The 19,645-nt window shown below is 42.1% G+C and overlaps 1 protein-coding gene across 2 annotated transcripts in view; it reads left to right on the top strand.

The window, feature by feature from the left end:
• Window positions 1-19,645, top strand: part of PCSK2 (proprotein convertase subtilisin/kexin type 2) — a 179,298-nt gene that overhangs the window by 147,863 nt on the left and 11,790 nt on the right. For both annotated transcript variants that reach the window (XM_024206770.3, XM_024206769.3), the window contains one exon: window positions 19,221-19,436. In XM_024206770.3, the coding sequence (XP_024062538.1) occupies window positions 19,221-19,436 (216 nt within the window). The remainder of the gene's footprint in view (window positions 1-19,220; window positions 19,437-19,645) is intronic.

Genomic DNA, 19,645 nt, shown 5'->3' with positions numbered 1-19,645 from the left:
ATAACAGCTGAAATATGCTATTTTATTTATTTAAAAAAAAATTAGAGACAGTTGCTACTTAGTACGGATTGAAACATCTTATCTGTTTCCAGATCAAAGTGTAGCAGCAGCTTCCCTTAATAGTTTTAAAAAGAAGTAATACATTTTATGTACTACTGCTGCTGATGTGTCATAAAAGAATATTAACATTCAAAAATAAAATTCCAAACAACATTTTGAAATTCCAATTTATTTATTTTTTGTAAATTCAGTTCCAGGAGAAATTTCAAAAAATATTTTTGTTCTGAATCAGAATGAAAATAAATTCCAAATTTTCTCATGGAATGGGAATTTGAAGCTTGAACCAGCTCTGCTTGTCTTGTCTGTGCCTTTTCATTTCTCTCTCTCTATTATTAAGAGCTGATCCAAAGCCCATTGAAGTAACTGGAAAGACTCCCAGTGACCTCAGTGGCCCTTAGTGTTTTAGCTAAGCATTTTATGCATTATTTAGCTCTATCAAGCACACTGGGCTACAGCTGTTCAGATTGGAGTTGTACTGCATTGAAATGCAGGGGATTATGCAGCATATCTACTTTCACACTTACAAATCCATCTTCTGCTTATTTCAGTCAGTTAGTTCCCATCTCTGATCAAAATTAGGGGCTGGTATTTTTAGCCATACAACCACCTAGGTGAATATCACAATCTGCACAGCAGATAATATTGCTGATAAAGCTAATAGTTATGTCTGAATAGCATAGTTCCTCGGTGGGACCTGGGAAGTGGCTGCTTTCTGTGTTTTTGTGCAGCTCAGAAGGGGGCACTGTGTTTTGGACTGGAGCGGACCTCTAGTGGTGAGGAGGAGAGGTGGTTTGGAACCATTGGACAGAGTAGTGAGTCCCACTCACGTAACCCCCTGCTCCTGGAAACCCTTCCTGACCCCTCAACCACACAATGAGGTTTCGTACACCCAATTCTACTGGGCTGGGAACCAACAGGGGGTGGAGCTTGTTATCTGGAGAGAGGTCAGGGGAGGAACCAGCATAGGGTGTATAGTACAAAGGAGGTGAACTGGTAGCAGAAAGAAGGTGGGCAGAGCATGGAAAGAATTTGATCCCGAGAGTTTTGGGTAAGTTTGTTTTCTGGGAGGAAGTGCTGTGGTAGATAAGGGGCGCAGGTGGAAGAATAGGAGGGAAATATTACAAGGAAGAGGAAGTGGGGAGGCAGAGGGAAGGATGGATGGAATGGGGAGAAAAAGATCTGGATCTGAGGAAAAGAGAGAGACGTCAGGAAGTGGTAGAAGGTTCAGAATGGGTTTAGGGTAGAAGAACAGAGGGAGTGAAATGTCTCCATCTCCTTAGCACAGTCCTCCTTACCTGTCTCCTTCTCCTTAGCACAGTCCAGTTAGTTTGAACAAACTTGCCCTCAGTGCTGTATGGAGTGACGCCTCTTCCCTGAGTTGATTTTACACAGTGTATTTATGGTAAACCTCTTTGAACTTCCCCAGTAAATCTTGGGAGATTTAGTGTGGGAGCTCTGCAATTACTCATTTTCCACCTGAATGATTTCCTTCCCCCCTCCCCTCCACTACGGTCCTCAGAACAGTACATTCAGTGTACCACGTTTTGGGACGTGGTAATTAAAATTAACTGTTGTAGGTAGTAAAGCGTTCTTGAATCCACAGTTTATGGTGATTTGCCCTTAGCAGATGAATTATAGGCACTGTCTCACTCTTATCTGTAAATTCAGCAACATGCTCAAATAACTCAAGCAAACTTGTTAGACATTTCCTTTGAATCCAATCAGTCTATAGTACAAACATCACAAGACTCTGTGGGCCTGATCCTTGGTGGCTGTAAGCTCCATTGAATCCAGCTTACACCAGCTGAGGAGCTGGTCCTATGCTGTTAATGCGTTTTAAAAACTGTGACTGTTACTGCAAATACATGTATCTAAATCAGGCTCGCCAGGCTGGCATTTTAGAAAAAAAGAAAAGAATGAAAGGCAGATTCTTTTCTATGTATGACTATTTTAGAAAGTGAATAAAGAGATAAAATGAATACTAGTTGACAAATGGTTGACACTATAGTGGGCATGCACAGTGCTATTACTGTAACAATCCTTCATTAATAGTAAGAACTGCACTCGCCTGCTACGTTCTTTCACCTTAGCAAGCTACCCCACATTTCACCAAAGGCTTTCCTGATCCTCTACCATCCCCTTGTTTTGGGATGGTAACTTTTATTTGTGGTATGCAGACTATTATTTAAATAACACACTAATACCTTCAGGGATCCAGGTCAGTATATCAGAGTCCACTGGGAAAATATTAACTGTCTTCGTGTCTGATTGTTCTCCCACTGAAGTCAATGGGAGCAGAATCAGGCCCTTAGGAGACAAGCACAGGGCTGGAACTTTTCTATTATAACATTCACGTGCAGAACGAATCTAAAAGTGACAGAAAGGCACTAATAATCCTGGCAAGGGAATGTGAGCTAGTCTCAATAGAGGTATTTTATGTTCTCAAGAGAAACAGATTCTAATTTGTAGTCTCCGTTTGTGCAGTTTTGTGGTATTTAAAGAGCTTTTAATTAACTTGCTATCCTATCACAATATGCCTTAGTTTGTTTTGTGGAATTATACTGGCATCACACCTGCTTTATGGCTGTTGAGTGTTCAAGAACAGATTTTTTTTCCCTTCTGGTTCATTATCTCAACACAGTCCAAGCATCAGAGCATTGGGCATATCAGATTCTTTTATATTTGTTTCCCTCTGAAGCAGGAGTGCAGCTCCCTTAAAAAAAAAATTGCTATGGAGGGATATGGTGCACTGCCACTTTCAAATTACGTGCCTTCCCATGTTACTGCAAATTTCAAAATCAGTGCGAAAGGAATCTCAGTGCACGTCTAGCTGATGTTCATAGAAGTTACACAGAGGAAGGAATAAACTGAGACACTATATAAAAACAATTCTGTTGCCTAACTCTATTGAATGATATTGTTGTTACACTCAACATATACTCATTGCTGCATGCTACAAAAGAAGACACAATCACTGTCCTGAAGAACTTATGGTCTGGAATCAATATTTATGTTTCTAGTAAGTGTTACATTGAAAATAATAACAGGACACATCTACCTATATGATGTATGTTATCAGCCTACCGAATTTGTAAGTAAACTAAGCTCCCCAGTCTTCCTGGAATATTTAGCTTCAAATGCTTCTAGTGTCAAGTTCAGCAGCTACTGTACTATCAAAATATTCATATCCAAGGGGTGCTGATCACACCATATGGGGGAATCTGATCTCTGTTTTTCTCAACATCCAGTGCATACAAAATGCAGCTGCTAACACCATCTTCCTTGCTTGCCATTTGGATTATGTTGCTTCTTTTTTTTTTTTTTTTTTTTTTTTTTTTTTTTTTTGAAGGCCCAGTTCAGCAATGCACTTATGCACTTTGCTGGGACGTAAGTCCAGTTGAATTCAGGCCATAGGCAGCTGTGACCATAGTGTTTTTCTCATACTGAACAGTATCATTTTGTTGTTCCCTTGTGCTCCCCTCCCCCATCTATATGATAGAATCATAGAATATCAGGGTTGGAAGGGACCTCAGGAGGTCATTTAGTCCAACCCCCTGCAGGACCAATCCCCAGACAGATTTTTACCCCAGTTCCCTAAATGGCCCCCTCAGGGATTGAACGCACAATCCTGGATTTAGCAGGCCAATGTGCAAACCACTGAGCTATCCCTCCCCCCTGCTAGCCACCTGCTATCTCTGGTTTATACTTAGATTGTGAGCTCTTTGGGAGAGGGACCATCTTATTGTTATATTTGTTATGTCTGCACTGCACCTAGTACAATAGCACTGGGGTGTCTATGCACTACGGCAATCGGAATAAAACTAAATTGCTTACGTGTTTTGCTGAATCGGGGCCTGACTCCCTCCACTGGCCACCTCTTCTCCATTTCATCAGATTCAAGCTTCTTGTTCTGCTTAACCTTCCAAGCCTTGCTTAACTCTGCCTCTAACTACTTATCTGTTCTTCTTTCATTTCACATCATCCCCGCCACCTCTTCTTTGCCAGCTTGTTCCTCCCATTTGCTTCTCGCACAAGTATCTCTGTGGTTATGTCTACACAACGATGTAAGCCAGGGCTTGACCCCGGGAGCAAGCCTATCCCCCCTTGCATCCATTGTGTTAACCTAGGGCTCGGACCTAGGTTTCAAGGACCCTGCAGGGCTGGAGGGTCCAAGCCTGTGTTAAGCTGGGACCTAGGGTCAGAGCCCTATTGCTTTCCTGGCTTCACTCTGGTCCCAGAAGTCTTCTGGATGTATCCCAGAGTTCCCGGGGACAACTTTCTTGGTTCTCTCTATGCCAACAATCTGTGGTGCAGTCTATTGCACTCTATTGCAAATGGAAGCCACACCTCCCTTTGCAAACAGACATAGGTGCTGGAACTAGAGTGCAGGGGGTGCTGTCGCACCCCCTGGCATGGAGTAGTTTCCATCACATACAGGGTTTACAGTTTGGCTAAATGGCTCTCAGCACCCCCACTATACAAATTGTTCCAGCACGCCTGCAAGCGGCAGCAGTTCAGCTCAGAGTTAACCCATTGTCTGCTGAACACTGCTCTGCAAACACACTATCTGAGAGTCTGCAGGGTTCTCAATGGAGACCGATCAGAAGAAGCTTTTTGCAAAGAGTTCTGCTTCCTGGTCACAGGACCACAGCCAGTTTCTGCTGAATCTGTGGGGCGAGGCCAGTAAATCGGTGGATTTCAGCAAAATCACAAGGAGTGACCACGCATACCAGCAGATAGCTAAAAAGCTGGCAGCTCTGCAGATTTTCCAAACTGGTGATCACTGCAGGGAACAAATTAGGATGCTGAAAAGCAAATACAGGAAGACCCAGGATAAAAATTGCACCAAGGGCAACTCGCCAGCAACATGCCCATTTTAGGATGACTTTGACCAGGTCCTGGGCACTGTGCCCAGCACAGAGCCTACTGTGCTACATAATGACCTGGTGAGCTGGGATGGAATGCTGCTAGCACCCGAATCCAGCGTGGGACTGACTGCAGCCAGCAGCAGGCTCCCAGCCAGGATCATAGAGTGAGTCTTGTAACGATACCCGTCCTGTGGCAGGCTGTGGATCAGGCTCAACAGCACGTCCCTGCAGCCCCTGGCTTCCCGCAGCTCCCATTGGCTGGGAACGGCAAACTGCGGCCACTGGGAGCTGCGGGCGGCTGTGCCTGTGGACAGTCAATGTAAACAAACTGTCCTGCGGCCCGCCAGCGGATTACCCTGATGGGCCGTGTGCGGCCCGCGAGCCGCAGGTGACCCTCCACTGCACTAAGCTCTTGTGCTGCAGAGTCTGTGATACTGAACATGCAGGCAAGGAGAATGTTTTTGTGAATGCAAAGTTTATTGTTTGACCCTCAGTTCTTTCTCTCTGCTGTGGTACATACATTCCATTTTCACCTCTTTAAATCAGACTGGTGCAAATTGATGTTTGGGAAGGGGGCTGAGGAAGGTGAAAAGCAGAACTCTGTATTTCTTTGGCGAAAGCTACTTCATTAAGTGCATTAACACCCTCAGTTTCTTTCTGTCTTATTACAGTGCGAAAGATAGACCCCTCCAGGGCAAGACAGTATTCATGTGTATTGCAAATGCTTTCTTGGCAAGAAAACATTTGGATGGCTAGGGCTTGGGGTGGACCATTCTATATTAACCGGCTATTTGTTGTGCATTGACATGACATTTAAAACAAGTTTTGCTGAGTTAAGTGTGCAAAGCTGGGCTTCAGTTACCTTTTCCTATTTCAGTGATTGTACTCCCAGGTTACTTTGGTAGTGTCCTCACTGTGTCAGAGTCATACCTGCCAGAGAACTGCATTTGCTCCCGGCTGCTTCACTGTGAAGTATGACAGTCCTCAAGTAATAGCAAATGCAGTAATTATTCTGGAGGTGAATTAAAGCTATTCTCCAACAAGGCAAATAGAATTTCAGTAAATTCCACATCACCGAAAGCGATCACCGCTGAGCTCCAAGAAGCATGAGGAATTTCAGCCCAAAGGGTAAGTAAACACTGTGGCACTGGGCCTTTACAGAAAGGGGAGGCATATAGCTGTATTCTCCAATCTGCTTCACTTTGTGCTGCTTATACAGCTTTGCTTGAAAGTAGTGGAGGACTGAGTCCTAAGGCACTCATGATATTAGAAGGAACCCAACATGTTTGCTGCTGCCGGGCATCCTATCAGCAAATTTCAAGTTCATATGCTCTATGAAGCTTCTTTTTAAAACTTCCAGCTCCCTATGTGCATAGGGCATTCTTCAAAGCCCACAGCAGGATGATTCGGGCTAGGGTGCTAGCCTGGGAACTGGGAGGCTTAGCATCAGTTCCCTGCACTACCACAGGTTCTCTTTGTGATGCTGGGTAAGTCCCTTAGCCCCTGAGGGTATGTCTACACTGCAAAGTAAGCCCAGGGTTACTAGAACTCAAGGTAGTTGTTAACCTAGGACTCAAGCGTCTACACTCCTTTGTAACCTCCGGTTAGGAATTGTTGAACCCTGGGTCCCAACCTGGGGCAGCAGCATCTAAACTGCATTATGTGGGCCTGAGTGCAACTGCCCATATCCCAGACTTCCCATATCCCTAACGCCCTCCCAAAATGTGGCCTCTCTAGCCCTTTGTTCATGGTGCAGTATGGGAAAACTTGACTGTCCACCAAACTTCTCTGTCCAGAGGAGAAAGAAAGTCAGCTTGTGGGATTGTGGGATACTTTTCGTGGACTCCCAGAGCACGAGTCCAGTGGGGCTGTGTATGCACTGCACAGCAATAGAGCTTGAACCCTGAGTCCTGACTTGACTCAGGCTTGGATCTTCCACTCCTGAGACCCTGGGTCTGACCCCGGGGTTAGCATGATTTATGTGTAGATGGAAAGGGGGTTAGGCTTGAGCCTGAGTTCCAACCCTAGCTTACTTTGCAGTGTAGACATACCCTCTGTGTCTCAGGTCCCAATCTGTAAGTGAGGATAACAATACTTCCCTACCTCACAGGGTACCTTGAGGATAAATACATTATAGTCTGTGAGGCACTCAGATACTGCAGTGATGGGAGCCAGGTAAGTACTTTAGACAGATTGAAGCTATTGGGAACATTCTTGTGGCATTAGTGGTCTTTGGATCAGGCCCAGAGAAATTTGGTTTGAAATCCAAATGATAGGCATTAGCAAACTGTCTCGCCTGCATGCCTGATGTGTGATTGTCCACTCAGTGCTCTGAGGTGCACAGTTTCAGAGAAGTGCTGATCAATGTGTGAGCAAAGTATTAGGGAAATTCATTGTAAAAAGGTACAGTAAGGCAACAATAAGTATAAATGCACCCAAGTTAGGACATTTGAGGTTCCTGATCCCGTGGGTGTAATATAGCACCATCATGTGTAATCCTATTCATGCTCAATGGGGCAAATTATAACCCTGATCCTCAACTGCATTCAGGCGCTGCTCCGCTGCTGCTCTGGGAAGATCATCCCAGTGTAGGCTGGATCATTTGATGTCATAGAGCCAGTATAGGATCATCTTTTGCAGCATAGAGACCGTGACTGGGGAAAGGGGGATATGGTCAGGACTTCTGTGTGCTTCAGTGGTCTCCAGTTGCCATATTGGCTCCAGGGGCAATTGGAGGCTGGCATCAATTAGAGCAGCCTGACGGCTGAGATCCTTCTTGCTCTGGGGCAGCAGTGTAGCTGTAGCACACAGCCAGCAGTATGATCAGTGGAGCACAAAGGAAGTTTAAAGCCACTTATGCACACAGCTCTCAACCGTGCTCTGCTCTCCTTGACTGCTTCTGTGGACTGGGGCCTATATTTGCGCTGAGAACCATAGCTTTGCATAGCCTGACTTTTGTGCCGTCCCATTCTTCGTTGTAATGTTGCATTAATATAGGACTTTTTGGTTTGTTTGTTTGGGAGGGGGGGGGGGTTGTTGTTTTTTTTTGTTTGCTCCGAGGGCCAGATTTTCAAAGGGTATTTAGGCATCTTTACAAGATTGCAATGGGTGTTAAGGGCCTAACTTGCTTAGATGTTTTGAAAATCCCTCTAGGTGCCTTACTGCATTCTAGATGCTTAAATACATTTCAATATCAGGCCTGAAGTTCGTTCGTTCTTTCTTTCTTTCTTTCTTTCACCTACAATCTGAAATCTATATCGAAGGTATAAATACAAATCTAATTTATGATTATTTTCAGAATGGTACAATACTGATCAAAAAGCAAAGTCATATGTCTTTTATATACTCAAAGATGAATAAACATGTGGATTCTTTTTTTGCAGTCCAGGGCATGATTCTCAGACACTAGGATAGTAACTCATAAATAAATGATGAGAGCTGAAATGTTGGCAGTGAGTCAGGGACATGTCAAGAATTTAAATGTGCTATTAAACTGAAAATGATACTTGCAATGTCCTGGAAGGAAACTTAAGATAACAGAATCCCTGCGCACAGCAAGTTTAATATCCTTGTCTCTGATGCAATAAATGACAATAATTGGGAGTGATATGGAGTGTAATGTGGGGTTTTTTTTCATTAGGAATATGAAATTAAGTAAATTGATAAGCACGAGTCATATTCATCCTGTTGCCACTGCAACTTGGAAATAAATTCAAGGGGAAAGATATTCATGAGAATTCCCCAGCACATGCTGCCATATCCTCCTTAAAATCCTTCCTCCACACCTCCTTCCGCTGTGATCTCTGCAGTAAAATGTCACCTGATAATGGCTAGATTGGGATAATGGCAGAGATCTCTCACACTTATCTCATTTTTTGTTACTTTTATCTGATGGTTAGGAAAGAAGTGACTCAAAACTGCTGTGTTAACATGTGTACACACACGCTTGTTGTTTCGCTTGGCCTTACCCCTTCTGATTGTTTGTTACACTCATTCTTACATCCTGTTGTAATCAAGGGATAGATTCCTATAGCTTTACTCACACCAAGAAGCACTTTACTCCACAAGTAAGGTACTATTCAGCATAAGAAAGGGTGGCAGAATCTGTCTCTCAGATTGTAAGCGTTTGGGGGCAGGACAGCTTTTTATTATTTGTTTTGCCTAGCACAATGAGACCGTGATCCTGAGTGGGTTTCTTAGTTGCTATTGTAATACAAATATCAAAGAATAATAACAATAATGCTAGTGTAAATGGATCTGGGCTGTTGTGTAGAATGAATCTGTGCCCTCCCTGTTCTCTATTGCACTCTGGTAGGCTGTTCTTCATGGGAGTTGGTGGCACTTAGAGAATCCGGCTGGAGAATCTTGCCTATATGCTCGGGGTTCTACTGATCGCCATATTTGGGGTCGGGAAGGAGTTTTCCTCCAGATAGATTGGCAGAGGCCCTGGAGGTTTTTCGCCTTCCTCCGCAGCATGGGGCAGGAGTCGCAAGCTGGAGGATTCTCTGCGACTTGAAGTCTTTAAATCACGATCTGGAGACTTCAACAGCTGAGTTAAGGGAAAGTGGGTGGGTCAGCTTATGTGGCCTGCATCATGCGGGAGGTCAGACTAGATGACCATAATGGTCCCTTCTGACCTTAAAGTCTATGAGTCTATGACTTACTAGAAATCAGTAGGTTTGTAGGACCAGTTCACCGACTGTCATTACTATCAGCAGAAAGGTAAATAATATAATAAATATTAAATATACTAATTCTTGAGTTAGCAGAATATATAGAATAAAAATTTGATTAAATTTCATACATTTAAACCTCAGAAAAATCTGACAATTAGTACAAGCATGCGTTTTACACAAATAAACAGGTGAGAACATAGAGCATGATGTAAATTACACTATCTAGGAAACACCTTTTTGCAAAACAGGTACAGCATGATTGGAGGGGAAGCAAGATTTCAAGGTTTAAGTCATCTCTAACCATGAGAAACCAGGATGAACTCTGTGGGGTTTGGGGGTGGGGGGTGGACAGATTATCACATAGCTGCCTACTGTGGGGTTCTTTCACTTTCCTCTGAAGCATCTGCTGCTGGCCACTGTCTGCAAAGGGACATTGGACTAGTCGGAAGATGGGTCTGATCCAGTCTGGCAATTCCTACATGCCTAAATAAAAGACCACAACAGAGTAAGGGCAAAATTCTGTCCCGTCGTGCACAAGTACTTTGGGCTGGAGGGAAAGATACACAGGGAGCTTCGTCTCCCCAAACGTCCCCGCCAGGAGCAAGACATGTTACACTCCTTGGCACTCGCTTGAGCACTAAAAAAGGAACCAGGCTAATACACTTTCTCTCCCAATGCTACGAGGGACATTGCCATCTGGCTTGCAGTGCAGACCTCTAGCCTTCCTACCCACATCTGTGATCAGCAGCAGAAGCTGGGGTTTAGTGAGAAAGGACCTGTGCTGCCTCTCTTTGATCTGCAGTAAGATGCATAGCTGAGCATGTTGCCTACTGAGCTTTCTTAACCTGCATCAGCAAAAGGGGTCCTCAGCCCTCAGCTCTACATGCTACTGTGCACACGTGGACATGTAGGCATGAGCACACCCATCTCTTTGGTGAGTTAGGGCAGGATTTCATCCCAAACTGAGGGATAAATACTAACACAAATATGGAGCACAGAAAAAGAAAAGGGGGATGGAATTAAAGATCAGTCCAATAGATTCAAGCTTGATCAGCTGACCTATTAGGAGCTCATACGGAAGGAGGCGTGATCAGCACAAGCCACCACACCTAGACACGGCATTGAGTGGCAGATATCATGGATGGATATCATGGATGGCTAGATAGGTATATAAAGGTCATGGTTGACTAGATGTCTTGCAAGATGAGATGCTCCCTTTTGGGCCAGTTCTTGCCTACTTTTGGGGCTGTACTGGCTGGGGGTGGGCCAGATGGGACGCTTGGCATAGCACAACCCTTCTGGACATTGCACCCAGGCAAAGTCATCTGAACTAGGGCTGATTCTAGCCCAAAATATAGGTCATAGTTGCAATCTAGAAGTTTTATGATATGTCCCCATTTTATAAGTGTGTCCAATAGGCTGCTTTTTTCTTTCTGCTTCAGTCTTCCAGCTTCAGCTGTTTGAATTTAAGAGACTGAAAAAAGTAATCAGAACAGCTGGTCTCTGCCTATTGCATTTTTATCATGTAGGCTTTTTTATATTATTGTGTGCTAAAGGATAGTTCATGGCTTGAAATAATTTATTTAGCTTTGGCCTGCTCAACCAGACTATACAATATGTTATCTATTCCTCCACTACTGATGAATATTATATTGACCCCCTAATGTAGTTTTACCTAATAAAATGCTGTGAGAATAGAAATTGCCAGGGGAGAAATAGTAAGAATTTATAAGCTAATCACGTCATTGTAATTGGGTTTTCCAGTGAAAGAAGCTGTGAGAATATTAAAAATGCAAGAAATTATTTCTCATTTTCCCCCATCCAGAGCTATGGAAATTGCACTTCTTTTGTTGGAAGGTGAAGACTGAGAGCAAAACATTATCAAATTAAGCTATTCCTACTACCATCTACTCAAGTCAGTAGTTTAATGGACATCAAAACATTAGTTTGAGACGTGGCAATCTTGTGTATTAGCTCTTTTTCAAAGGAAGTCTTGTTAATTCTCTTTTAAATTTAGGACCAATGTACTGTACACTTATAGTGTCAAAGCTACGGGTTGTAATTGTGGGTTTTGTCTTGTTTGTGTAAGTTAAGATAAAACTTTATTGTAACCTTTCAGAACTGTGCTGCATCTCTGAGGTCAAATTCCATGCTCTGTTACAGTGTTGTAAATCTGATGTTACTCGATTTAATTACCACTGGTAAAACTGACATCAGTGTTTGGGCAGTTGAACTCTTTTCTTCTCCACAAAGACAAGACCCAGCTACTGCTAGAACAGGGAGAGAATGTTACCATGTTGCAACACAGTGCCCCAACATAGTAACTTTTGTAATGTAGATAGGGTCCTTGATTTACATGTTTCACCTTTTAGATTTAAATTATTGGTTTAAAGGCACAGGGCCAACTCCGTTTTGATTCTATTCGGTTTGTAATGCAAAATATTTTCATTAATTTCCTGCACTTTTTTTTAAGTGAAAACATTGGAGTGGAGCTATTTCCCTTCACTGAAACAAAAAAACAACACTCAAGTAATGCATGAGCATGCAAAAATGAAACGGACAGGCCTATATTCACAGTATGATTTGATTGGGAAAAAATTTAATACTTTCAGTGGTGGAAATTAAATGAGATGTTTAAAATCCATTCTCTTTTAATAATCTAAGGTGTTTCAAAACCACCGATGAGGGATTACTTTTGAAATATCAATGTTATGAATTTTACAAATGTAATTAATAATAGAACTGTGCAAACTACCTGCAAAAATGTAAGGCCAGACTCAAATATCCTAGCTCACATTAAACACCACCAGAGTCCACAAGGGGTCCCACCGAAGTAAGTGGGACTATGTGAAGAATACACATCATCAGTGTGGTTTAATGTAGCTATGCCAATTTACAACAGCTGAGCAGAGCACTGGCATATGGAGATGAACAGTTATTGGGAGCAAACAGTATCTGAACTCTTCTGAACCTCAGAGGCTTGATACAGGCTTTGGCCTAAAATTCAGTTCCATTCATATTTTATCTAAACCAACTCATCCATTTTTATATTACACATGACCTACCCGATTGAAGATATAAACAGATCTTTCAGGAGTTGTGTTTGTTTACATATGAATTAAATTGAGCTTTGTTTTCGTCTATATGAATGCCTTTTTTAGATATGGAAAATGGCTTGACCATTAAGTTCATTATTTATTAGTTTAATGAAAAAAAAAACATCAATTAATAAATAGTAACAATTATTAACGATTATATTAACACTCCAAATAAGAGCTTTCAGTGGGCAGAGAAGTCTGAGCCACCTGTTGTGATTCAATAAGATATGGCCTGTGCCTTCAGACTCCATAGGCAGGACACCCTGTCTGGTCAAAGAGCATTGCATATATGAAATACTTGCAGGAATGTGCCTGGAGGAAGGATAAATCCTGTTGTTAACTGAATTAATGTATAAATAATTCAAGAGAGCAATCAAAGTAAGGGCTATGGGTGAGTCCTTTCTAAAGGATGCAGTGATGGATTTCCTTGAATATCGCACGAAGTACATAACTCGAGGCTGTAACAGGAAACCATACTCACATACGCCTTACATTAGGCTGTATAATTCTTGATATAAAATGTTGTATATATTGTGGATTCTAATCCAATCTAGAAACTGATCACTCAAGAGACAAAAGCTCTTGTTAAGAGAGGCATGATCCAAATCTGAAGCTCTAGTGAAAAGGTTTCAATACAGGGACGGGGATTAGGACTAACCTACAACCCTAGTAAGAGAGACCTGGCAATCCAGGCCATTCAGCTAGCCAGCACCAAACAGGACCTGATATATAAAGACATGTCACTATTCCAGATGGATGCAGGATTCTAGATTGCTCTTCGCATGTAGGACCGGAGGATTCAGACATTGGTCTGAGGAGTGACAGGAAGATGTTTGATGTGTCACTTGCACAGACCAATCTGGTAAAAAGCATTTGGGCAGGGCAATGTGTTCCAGCCACATTGTCTCATGGGTAACATTACACCCCCTTTGAATGTAATTAACAGTTGTTATTTAAAGACATGGTTAGTATTTATTCTTATTTAAATGTTTATAGGATTCAATATAAAAGCATTAACCTTAACTACAACACTAGGAGAGAAAGAAATGTGCTTTCGCTTATGGGAAAGCAGTATGGAATTCAACAGGAATGAAACCAATATAGTCCTATAGAAATGTCATAAGGGCCTATAGAAAGGACTCCAAAAGCTATAGAGTTTGATAATGAATGATATAATTCTCTTTTTTTTTTAAACCATCCTACCTAACTCTATGGCAGGGACAAAAATTACTATTAAATTATACAGGAGATTCCAAAATATTTCCTCTCTTTCAAGGGGAAGAAAGAAAAAAATATCTGTACTAACAGTTATAACATGAAAAGGAAAAAGAAAACCCAATGACAAATTCTGTTTCTTGACAGAAAACAATTTCCAACTCCATGATCATTTTTCAAAGATGAACCTTCACATTTTCCCTCCATACTGCCTCTCACACCTGGGAGAAATTGCCTGTGAACTTTTGAAACCATCATGTTGTCCTTCAAGTCCCTTCTTAAAATTCTCTTTTGCCATGGATTCTAAAAAATACTTGACAAAGTGAGGCAGTTGGTGTGCTGAGACTAGTATTGTCGCATTGTTTCCTTGTACATCCCCATCTGTCTGTATCCACCAGTTGTCTCTTAGGGCAGGTCTTCACTTAAAACGCTGCAGTGGCATAGTTAATCCACCTCCATGAGTGGTGGTAGCTGTATTGATGGGAGAAGTGATATCTACACCGGGAGCTAGGTTGGTATAACTGTGTCGCTCACGGGTGTGGATTTTTCACACCCCTGACAGACATAGTTATACCAATGTAAGTTTATATCGGGGTGGCCAAATTGTGACTTGCGAGCCACATGCAGCTCTTTTACCATGAAAGTGCTGCTCACAAGCCCCCTCTGGCCCCATATTCTCCACCTACCAGACGGGGTGAGGGGAGGAGCTCGGGACCTCTGCCTTGCAGAGGGGTAGTGGGGTAGGAGCTTCTCTCCAGTGGGGAGAAGGGTCTCGGGGCTTCAGCCCTACGAGGCGCACCTGCTGGAGTTCGGGGCTTCAGCAGGAGTGGGGCTGAAGCCCCAAGCCCGAGCTCCTAGCAGGTGTGCTCCGGCTCTCGAACTTCTGAAGATTGTCGTATGTGGCTTGGAGCGCCAGTAAGTTTGGCCACCCCTGGTTTATAGTGTAGACCTGGCCTTATATTTGGATTGTAAGCTGTTGGGAGGAGGGGCCATCCTTTTGTTCTGTGTTTCTACAGCGCTTAGTACAATGGGGTCCTACTCCATGACTGGGGTCCCTAGACACTACTGCAGTACACACAGTGTTAATAGTAATAAAGAGACATCTCGAGTTTTATTTAAGGAGATATTTCAATAATTAGCCTGCAGTGTTACCCAACAGTCTAGCTAGCTAGACAACAGTAAAGGGAGTTCTCTGAAAGTATGAGCTCTACAAGGCAACAGTTAAAATGGAAAACATAGTTACCCAGTGGGCAAGTCATGCCTATTTTAACTGGTATTGTATACAGAAGATTACAAATAGGCAACTTGTTGGTTTCTTCAGCTAGATATTGTTTTAAAATAGTACAGTAGCCACTGACAACATTCCATGTTTTGTACATGCCCCTGTATTGCATTTCAGTATACTTGGAATGAACAGTGTCTTTTAGACTTCCGTTATACTCGTGCCAAATCCACACTGATTCACCCTCAACTCGCAATTCGAGTTTTGGATTCAAAAGAGCAACAAATCTGGAAGTTAGACTCCGAGCTGTATTTTCTGGGGAAACGAACAGGAATCTGAGTGAAACAAACATACAAAAATGTAACAGCTCCACTGTCTCCTTGTTCTTTTCTCTTCTCCTCATGTGTCTTTCTCCAAGCTCCCTCTGGTATCTCGGTTATGTTCAGCATTTACTTACTCCTGTAAGTTCATGGCCTGATTCTGCAACATTTCCTCATGTTGAGTAACACTTACCGTTAGCATTAATGGGATTAGTGTGAGTATATTCATGTGTGACATGTGAGAGTCTGGACTTCAAAAGGAGGCCCTCAGCATTAGACAGATTTCTAATTAAGCCCCAGACTGGATAAATTTCCCCCAGTTTTCCTGTTTCCAGGTTTTATTATGCAAGTTTTGATCAGCTTTTGTATCTTCACTAATAAGAGGAGAACTGGAAATATTCAAGTAATCAACCAAAAGTTTCCCCTGGCAAATTGTCCGAACCTCTGAAATCTGCCACATTCGGGTGCAAATCTCAAAAGAACAGGATTTCTGAGGAGATTTCCAGTCCTTCATTTGGGCTATTAAAGCCTTTCCCATGATGTTTGTGCACTTCTGTTTCCAGTCCTGGCTAGAATAGAGAAGTGAAAAAAATGTAAGAGAATTGAGGAGAATGTGACGAGGGAGTTAAACAAACTTTTTTTGAATTCTAAAAATTGTTTACTTGTTTCTAGAAGATGATAACTCAGGGCATTTAATATTTTATATGAATGAATTATTTTTAGGAACCTGTCCCAACCAGCTCTCTATAGCCTTAGACTCTGCTTATCACCTTGTTTATTTTATTTATGTGATTTATTCTTCTACACAGTATTAATGTTTCACAAAATTTTGCTAATGTGATACAAAAATCCCTTGTTAACTATCCCAATGAAGGATGTATTTAAATATAGGAAAGTTAACAAGGAGCCATGGAGATTAGTGACTGCTATCTTCTAGTCCTAGTACAAAAACACTGCTTAGCCTCACTTGTTCTTCCATCTCCGGAGTTAGCAAATTGGCTAAAGTATAACACCACTATTCTTATCCAATTAAAAGTGCAGTCCTGCGAATTAAGAAGGAAGGTGTTCTTTATACTAATACTGCTAAGACCAAAAGGCCTCATCTCAATGCCATCATTGGGAATAGTTTTGGGGTATTAACAAAGATAATCTACCACAGAGGGGAAGCATTGCCTTCTGGCAAGCACTTGCTTTAGGATACTGGGTCCCTGTTTCCCCTTTTCCCCAAATCTACAGCTACCTTAGCACCAGCTGGGGGTTTCAGGTCAAATGGGGTATTTTAAAATGGAAGAAAAAAGGCATTCTTTTTCTTATTTTAATGCTTTGCTTTTAAAGAATCACTTGTTGGACAGATACAAGCCCATGTTCCTTAGCTTTTGTTCTTACAACATAAATTTTTACAACAGTATATCCAATCACGTATATCTAAAATGACTGACCTCGAGTCTATATGGGTACTCTTAGGCTGATTTAAATAAGCTATCCAGTGCCATAATCTTTATTACAAGAGTTCTTCTCCAGAGAAGAAATACAACCTAATGGCTGAAATCCCTCTGTGATATCAGCGAATTATAATGCTACTTGCTAACTCGTTTAAAAATAATGAAGTTGCATCGTCCACTGTGTTGTGATAAAAGATATGAGGCACTGCTGTGAAATGGGATTTGATATAAAGTACAGTCAGAGAACATACCCTATTAAAATGACATTGTAGGGTGCTGTATTCATGTGCTCCATGACTTCCAGATCACATTTGCTCATTAACTAGCCAGAAGGTCGTTTTCCTAACCTTCAGCACTGCAGACATACCTGAGAGCTAGACATTAAGCTGTGTTCTTACTCCCTTTTATGTTATCAGAAATAAATGGGGGCAGGGGATTAAGATTAAAACTCAAAGGGTAAAATGTTCAGTGACGTTAATGAGAATTTTGTTATTGACTTCAATGTAGCCAGGATTTCATCCAAGGTTTCAAGACTCTCAATCAAAACATTTCTCTATCCAGCCCTCACCCCGCTTTTCTCGGGGTAAAGTGCTGAAATAACCCCTCCCTCTTCCTGGTTGCATGGAGTAGGTGGGAGGATACTGCTCTCTTTTCCTTTAGCTACTGAGAGGGTTCTATCCATCATGTCTCCCTCTTGGCTTAGATCTCTCCAGCCAATACCAGCTTCATAAGGGGAGTTGGGAGGTGCTTTCTTTTGTTGATGATTCAGTTGCTCTCATAACGGTGTTGGATCTACAGCGCTAACAGTAATTCAAGCTAGTTTGGTCAGTAAAACAAATAGACATGAGTAAAAAAAAAAACAGGGAGCCAATCTGTTGAGAAAAGAAAGTGGTAACAGTTTTGCATGGTTTTCTAGCCACACTCAGACCTTAAGTGTACCTTATAAACCTGGTCAGTTAGATGAATAGTATATCCATTTTAATGATCTGGAAAAAGTGGTAAACAGTGAGGTGGCAAAATTTGCAGATGATACAAAACTACTCAAGATAGTTAAGTCTCAGGCAGACTGAAGAGAGCTACAAAAGGATCTCACAAAACTGGATGACTGGGCAACAAAATGGCAGATGAAATTCAATGTTGATAAATGCAAAGTAATGCAGATTGGAAAACATAATCCCAACTATACATACAAAATGATGGGGTCTAAATTATCTGTTACCACTCAAGAAAGAGATCTTAGAGGCTTTGTGGATAGTTCTCTGAAAACATCCACTCAATGTGCAGCGGCCGTCAAAAAAGTGAACAGAATGTTGGAAATCATTAAGAAAGGGATAGATAAGAAGACAGAAAATATCATATTGCCTCTATATAAATCCATGGTATGCCCACATCTTGAATACTGTGTGTACTGTGGTCGCCCCATCTGAAAAAAGATATATTGGAATTGGAAAAGGTCAGGAAAATGGAAACAAAAATTATTAGGGCATGGAGCGGCTGCCATATGAGGAAAGATTAATAAGATTGGGACTTTTCAGCTTGAAAAAGAGATAACGAAGAGATCTATAAAATCATGACTGGTGTGGGGAAAGTAACTAAGGAAATGTTATTTACTCCTTCTCATAAGAGAAGAATTAGGGGTCACCAAATGAAATTAATAGGCAGCAATATTAAAACAAACAAAAGGAAATATTTTTTCACACAATGCACAGACAACCTGTGGAACTCCTTGCCAGAGGATGTTGTGAAGACTATAACAGGGTTCAAAAAAGAACTAGATAAATTCATGGAGGATAGGTCCATCAATGGCTGTTAGCCAGGATGGGCAGGGATGGTGTCCCTAGCCTCTGTTTGCCAGAAGCTGGGAATAGGTGACAGGGGATGGATCACTTGATGATTACCTGCTCTGTTCATTCCCTCTGGGGCACCTGGCATTGGCCATTGTTGGAAGACAGGATACTGGGACTAGGTGGACCTTTGGTTTTACCCAGTATGGCCGTTCTTGTATTCTTATGTCCCCATAGTGCTTAGTGCCTGATATCAACTCCAGGTTCTAATGAATCCATAAAATGTCTTAGCACAGAAACCTTTGGTGTTCCAAGTAAACAAAATGATAAATGAGAACACTCTGCACATAAAAGATTGCAGAACAGGCTGTGATTAACGGTTAACTGGATTTTTAAAGTCTGCAGCAGTCCATGCACTTTCAGCTTGCTACTGATGTACATTTATCTAGGGCCTGTTCTCTCCTTGACAGATGGATGCCTTGCTTCATGTTTGAATGCATAATTTAACCTGACAGACTCAATTTCTTTTCCACAGGGCCGTGGCGGCAAGGGCAGCATCTACGTCTGGGCCTCTGGAGATGGAGGCAGCTATGATGATTGTAACTGTGACGGCTACGCATCAAGCATGTGGACTATCTCCATCAATTCTGCTATTAATGATGGCCGGACAGCTCTGTACGATGAAAGCTGCTCTTCGACCTTGGCCTCCACGTTCAGCAATGGGAGGAAGAGAAATCCCGAAGCTGGTGTGGTGAGTGCAGATATTATTGTGCTGTTGTCCTGCTCCCTACACTCACACACGTCTGTACGCATCATTTTCTGCTTAGGAGCAGCAGATGTTCCTTTGTTAAAACTAATATTTTCTCATTCACAATACCTGACAATGCCCAAACTGTCAGCTGATGAGATGGGAGGTCGATATTGAAAGCAGCAATGAGCGTCTATGTTTTATGGCTGCAT

This window comes from Terrapene carolina, unplaced genomic scaffold (genome assembly GCF_002925995.2).
Source record: "Terrapene carolina triunguis isolate 2854851 unplaced genomic scaffold, T_m_triunguis-2.0 Scaffold132, whole genome shotgun sequence".
In the NCBI taxonomy this organism is placed as follows: Eukaryota; Metazoa; Chordata; order Testudines; family Emydidae; genus Terrapene; species Terrapene triunguis.
Note: the sequence above shows the minus strand (reverse complement) of the source record. Positions and strands in the feature narration are given on the sequence as shown.